Source organism: Lathyrus oleraceus, chromosome 7, assembly GCF_024323335.1.
Source record: "Lathyrus oleraceus cultivar Zhongwan6 chromosome 7, CAAS_Psat_ZW6_1.0, whole genome shotgun sequence".
In the NCBI taxonomy this organism is placed as follows: domain Eukaryota; kingdom Viridiplantae; phylum Streptophyta; class Magnoliopsida; order Fabales; family Fabaceae; genus Lathyrus; species Lathyrus oleraceus.
This window is the reverse complement of record NC_066585.1, coordinates 490,489,938-490,496,157: the sequence shown is the minus strand read 5'-3', so window position 1 is coordinate 490,496,157 and position 6,220 is coordinate 490,489,938. Positions and strand designations below refer to the sequence as shown.

At 34.7% G+C, this 6,220-nt stretch overlaps 1 protein-coding gene across 1 annotated transcript; it reads right to left on the bottom strand.

Annotated features, from left to right (window-relative positions):
* Positions 1-1,841: 1,841 nt before the first annotated feature.
* On the bottom strand, positions 1,842-3,006 carry LOC127105161 (60S ribosomal protein L35). The gene is made up of 4 exons (XM_051042318.1): positions 2,857-3,006; positions 2,636-2,771; positions 2,190-2,346; positions 1,842-2,042 (listed from the first exon to the last, which is right to left on the bottom strand). The coding sequence occupies exons 1-4, from the start codon at positions 2,858-2,860 to the stop codon at positions 1,968-1,970; spliced, it is 372 nt and encodes a 123-aa protein (XP_050898275.1). The 5' UTR covers positions 2,861-3,006; the 3' UTR covers positions 1,842-1,967.
* Positions 3,007-6,220: the final 3,214 nt, after the last annotated feature.

The following is a 6,220-nucleotide window of genomic DNA, read 5'->3' as shown; positions in this document are numbered from 1 at the left end:
ATTGAAGAGGAAACATAGGACTTAGTAGAGGGTAGGACCTGAAACTTTGGTAGGCCCTGTCAAAAAACGGGACGAGACAGGCCTGATGAGCAGCTCAGCACTCCTAAAGCCTAAAAGTGGTAAAAAAAAAAGTCTTGTTCAACCCATTAATGCATGCTTATGCCAAAGCCCTATGAAAAATGGGACAAGGTGCGGCAGGTGGAGTAACAACTGTTAGCCTAACACCTTAGCTCAACCCGCCAAAAGTTATGGGCTACATTGGAAATGTTCGACGAACCCGACCCATTTTGTTAGCCCTAACTTCAGCATTGGAAGGATGATAACCATGATTTATGATCTATGAGCCTGAAAATGTTGATCAAACATATGCCAACAAGAGTCTGAGTGTACATACTTCAAACACACTTGACAATGCATATTAGAAAAACAACCTCATCTACACGCCCACGACCTCCTCTAACCCCCACGGTCACCTTAAAGCTCTATAGAGAATGTCCATATTGCAAAGAGGAATGGATTCATGAGTGGATTCATCTTAAGGATATGGAGAATATGCAAAATTCAGATTATAGGTAGTGAAGACATGAGTATGATTTAGAGAAGAAACATCAGCAGTCATTTTCGTCTTAAATTTCTCAAAATGCACTTTGTGTGCAGGGAGAAGAGGTTCTACTTAATCAATGTCCATAAGCTCGAATTTGCATTCTACTCTAATACAGTTGAAACCATAATCTTGAGGTAATCCTTCTAGAATTATGTCAACGTCTTGATTAATAGAAACGTCTTGATTAATAGAAACTTCTTGATTAATAGAAACTTGATCTCCAATTGATGTGAGAGAATCAGCAATCACGCAAATCAGGAGCAAATAATCATTAATAGTTCACGTTCCTTCGCATGCATTTGCTTAGGGAAGTACGCAAAAAAAATTATCATAGATTGTATGTGATGCTCCAAGAACACGTACTAGAGTCGGGAGAGAAGCATTGAAGCATTTGATCACGTTGTCTCCATGAAAGATACATCGGATTTACAATTTAATTGCAAAAGACCATGATCATTTGCATATTGATGTGGAATTGAAGGACCCACAAAAAAATCAATGAGATTATGTTTGTGGATGTATGGCTCAATTAGTTGTCCCCATAATGGAATATCTTATCAATCAACTTTTTAGAGATCTTGAAAGAAAATTGTAAACATGAGACATCATCGTATCTGTATGTATTTCATTCAGAGAAGGAGCACAAATCGGAATCTCTTGGTTATTACTCGGAGGTATATAGGACAATTGAATTGTAGTTTGCCTAATCCAACTTCATATTGATGTATGGTTAACAAGACTCTGCAACAACACCTTCAATGCTTCATTACGATGAGTTACGGTGTTAGGGCAAACACCGCCACAGTTTTCTCTAAATTTCAATGCTTCATTATGAACTCGGGAAGACGTTCTAGACATTACAATGCTCATATTAAGAAGTCTAAATTAAGTCAAGCAGTTTAAACCAATCTGCATAAAAACCTGTTTTAAACGGGGTATGAACCAGTGTGAAACCATTTCAAAATCCTCATTTGTATTTCCTCCAATGACCCAAAGTTACTGATTTCACCCATTAACACTGCAAATCTGTGGTACTCTTTTTATATATAAAAAGAGACTTATTGCAACTATGAATGATCCTACTTGTAAACATGCGCCTATTTGTAAACATGCTCATAACAAATTATACAGATTCAAAAAAACAGTTTATAAAGCAAACAACCTGTTCAAGCAACAATAAAGAATCTAAATCTGGAATGAGGAATGAGGAAAAAAAAGAGAACAAAGGTAACAAAGGTAACAAACAACTCTTTTTCATTTCATGATGATTAGTTAAACTCAATAGAAATAAAAACTGAACCCAACACCAAACACTAGAAAATAAATGTCAAAAACAAATCAGAGGTTTGCAACAAAGGTAACATTAAACCTTAATTGCATATTTCCTCAATGGGAAATAGATTTCTTTCTTCTTCTCGCGCTCTGTCTTCAAAGATTGCTGTAAGAAATACAAAGTAAAACTCAGTAAGCCATGTTATGAAGGAAACTTATACATAAAGAAATGTCAACTAGTCATACAAAACCTAAAAGCACAAGATAATTCATTTCAAACACACCATGAAGCATTATCGTAAATAAAAAGTACCTGATTCTTGGTGAGACGTCTTCTAATAGCTCTTGTCTTCTTGGGACGCAAATCCAAAGGCAAGTATTTCTTCTTCTTATAAGCTTCCCTCAATGCCGACTTTTGCTTCTGTGAAATCACAGTCAAAACCTGAGCTATTGAAAGCCGAACAACTTTTCTGCATTCAAACAACAAAAACAATCAAATTTGTACCAAAATCATCGAAAACTCGGAATAGCTAAACCATAATACAAATGAAAACAATCATTTAAACTAAAATTTGGATAAATTCATACTATAGATATTATAAAATTAAACTATCACAAACTAAATTGAAACAAACATTATACAATATGAATGAACAGAAAAAATATATATACTCCATACAAAAAAGTGCAGTAAAATAGCGAAAAATGGTAGTGATTATGAAAATAACCGATTAGAAAAGTGAGTGAGAGAGTATATACATTTTGGAGAGCTTATTTGGGGCTCCACCGGTGACTTTAGCGACGCGGAGAAGAGCAAGTTCTGCTTTGAGATCCTTCAACTGATTCAGAAGATCTGCTTTCGTTTTTTGCCGGAGCTCATAAACCTTGATTCTAGCTTTTGAATTCAAAAATTCAAGGATTCAGATTTAACAAAATGAGAAAATGATGCATATTGTGAAGTAGGGTTTGTTTGTTCTTACCCATTTCGAAGCTCTTGAATCGCCGCGAGAAAACTTGGCAGAAAGTGTTATAGTTGTTTTGCTATGTTTTTATTTTCCGAAAACCCTATTGTGAAAATAGGGAAACCCCAAAAGAATGTTTTGGATCTGGGTAAATGGGCTGAACTTGTTTTGTTTTGTTTTTCATGGCCCAATTTCATATCCTAAGAGGTGGAAAAGCACTTTATAAAAATTCAAAATTGTCCCTCTGATTCTGAAAATGCATCTTTGTACGCATATTTTGCCTCGATGAAACACGCCTTAACTAAATCTCACTGCATATATTTTTTAAATTTTATTCCAGAAATACATCTCCGGAACTACTCCATGAATACCATGTATATTCCTCACAAAACCGTATTTTTTTAATATAAATTGATTTGTAGATGCATCTTCAGAACCACATCAGACAGTAATTTTTTACTTTGATTTAGAGATGCTCTGATGAATTTGACGATATATTATAGCTATAAGTATAAATTAAGCTACACACTTTTGAAATAATATGAGAATGACATATAAATTATTAAATTCAGAGTACACAATGAAGTCAAATAAAATAGAATCGTAAATAGTGTTTCTAATACAAATACTATATTTTACTGTGTATGACGGACTCTTGCCCACCTATTCCTACGTTGCCTCATGTATTGGAGTGTCTTGTGTGCCTCCTTCATCATAGAATATAGAACGTCCCTCACCTCAGAGTCATCCAAAAAAAGTCATATGTCTATACCCGTCTTTCCAAAATCTCCATGATACGACAACATCTAGATTGTGACAAATGCAAAAGCATGTCAAGATACACTCAGTATGGCTCTGTCGCCTGATTCCCTCTGAGCGTGACAAATGCAAAAGCATGTGGCATATCCTCAATGTAGTCGGATATGTGTAGGAAGTGTTGAAGGATCCAAGCCTGAAAATGGTACATATGAATCATTAGCAAAATATGCATAAATAGACGTGGCAAAAGTGTTATGAAAATGACACACTAAAAGATGCATAAATATTATTGTCAATAATGTGATGTTATTTGTCACATGTTTGGTCTTTCACATACAACATTCTGCTAACTTGGAGTACAGGTAGACTAAACAAGCGGCTCCACAAATGTATTAATAGATCTGCTCCAAGTCATCGAAGTATTGCAGGTATACCACATCCATATATCGTACACAAAAATGGATGTGTCAACCAAATACAGCAGGTATGCTTTAAGAGTGTATGCTCAATGTTGCACAACCTGTTCGTCATCACCAAGAGCCTGCTTCACATCATGCAGTTGTTGTGTATACAACATCTCCGAGAATTGAAACCTAGCATGATCCCCTCGGGTGGCTTCTAACTCCTTCATGGCATCCGTTAGGTCAGCTCCCAAAAAGTATACCATCATCTTTAGTGTGTCATCTCTATTAATTTTTCCATGGTCTAACAGTCTCCCCTTGATCGAAAGATGCAGTAGGCATAAAACATCATCCAGTGTGATAGACATCTCACCGTGTGGAAGACGAAATGATGACGTCCCCGAGTGTCATCTCTCTACAAACACGGACAATATACCATGGTTAACTGTAACATAATCGATAATGCACAACTCTCTCAGCTCAGATAGTTGCATCACATCCTTAAACCATTGCTCATTAGGTTGTTGCAGACCCGTAACCTTTCGGTCATGGTTGATGAATTTTAAAGAATCACAGTCTTGCTGGAAAATAAATTATCGTTAAAAACTTCGAATATAATAAAAAATGATATTTCAAAGAATGAATACAATTGAATTTTACCTATTCATCCTAAACATGTTTGGCTGCATGATTCGAGTATATAGGCAACATCCATAAGTCTAACAGACCTCCTTCAAACCATTCGGGTGCCTCAGGTGCTTGCGGAGCCTCTAGTGTCTCTGGTGCCTCTGGTGCATGAGTAGGTGACACATGTCTCATACGAGAAGACAAAGGCGTATATCCATGAACCCTAAAAGTTGACACTTCCGCATCAACCGGACTAGAGGTGTCTGCGTTGATCGAGCTTTTTCCCTCCAAATGGATGTATGTTCTGCAACTTTGTCGTGCCTCAATCCATCTAGGTTATTTTCCATAATGCGTGTAAGTAAACCATACAAGCATTATACATATGAAACACAATAAGATCAAGCCAAATAAAGCAGACCGGAAAGTTTCGGAAATGCATCTCCAGATTCTAGAAATCAAAACGTTGGAAATTATGGAGATGCATATCCGTAAGGTACTGCAACTCAGAAGCATGTTAATGGAGGGAATGCAGTTCATGCCAATATTCAAAACAATGCATTGATCATTTAAATTACTTATAAACATATTGTTCATTTCAATAACATATTTAAGCTACCTATTACGTAACTTAATGCTCAATTTCTACAAATGTATATAAATGAAAAAAGTTTAGAAAAATCATAAACTTACCATATGTGTTCTTTAATCGATTTGATGTTGATGGAAGAAGTTTGAAGTGAGTTGAATGATTTTGAAAAAATGTGTGTTGAAAGAGTTTTAGACTTTGAGAGATTGAGGGTTTGAAAGAGTATTTTGAGAAGTGAGGAAGGAGAAAGGGTTTGGTGTGTTTTTGATTAAAACAATTTTTAGAGATGCATCTTTGTAATTTACACAATGATGTAATTCCAAAATTATTTTTTGCATAGCCTTAGGGCCTGACTGAGGAACAAATGTATTTGGGCTTCGTCCGGAGATGCATCTCCGAATTTTAGAAATATTTTTTATTTTTCACGAGGGTGTGGTAGCAATTCTTATGATGCCTTAAGTATATCCCTTTAATAAATTTGGAAAAATTCCCAATTGACCTCAAATATGTTTATGGGCTTTATGAATTTTTTATTTTAATCATTTTTAGAAGAATATTTTTGGATATTATTTAAAACACTCTAAATTTATTCTACACGCTTTCTCAAACAATAAAAAACATAGTCTTTTTTCACGAAACTTCAATTTATAACAAAATTGAATTATCAATTTATTTTACAACACTTCGTTATTATTCTATAACATGGTAATATAACTCTATCTCTTATCATCGTTCTTTTTTTGGACGATTATTTTGGTACAAATGAATTTAATTTTAAAAAAGTCTTTCTAGTTGTGTTAATTTATGTTATTAAATTTTTGTTTCCATTTCATTTAATGGTTTCACTTATGGTGGCATCATACATTGTCAAACAAATATTTGAGGAAATATATGTTGATGAATCGAGTGTTTTTAAATCGAGTATTGCAAAATAAAAATGCAGATAATTTAGATGTTGTGAATTGAATGTTGCCAATATAATGACTAAAGAAACAAATATTGAAAATTA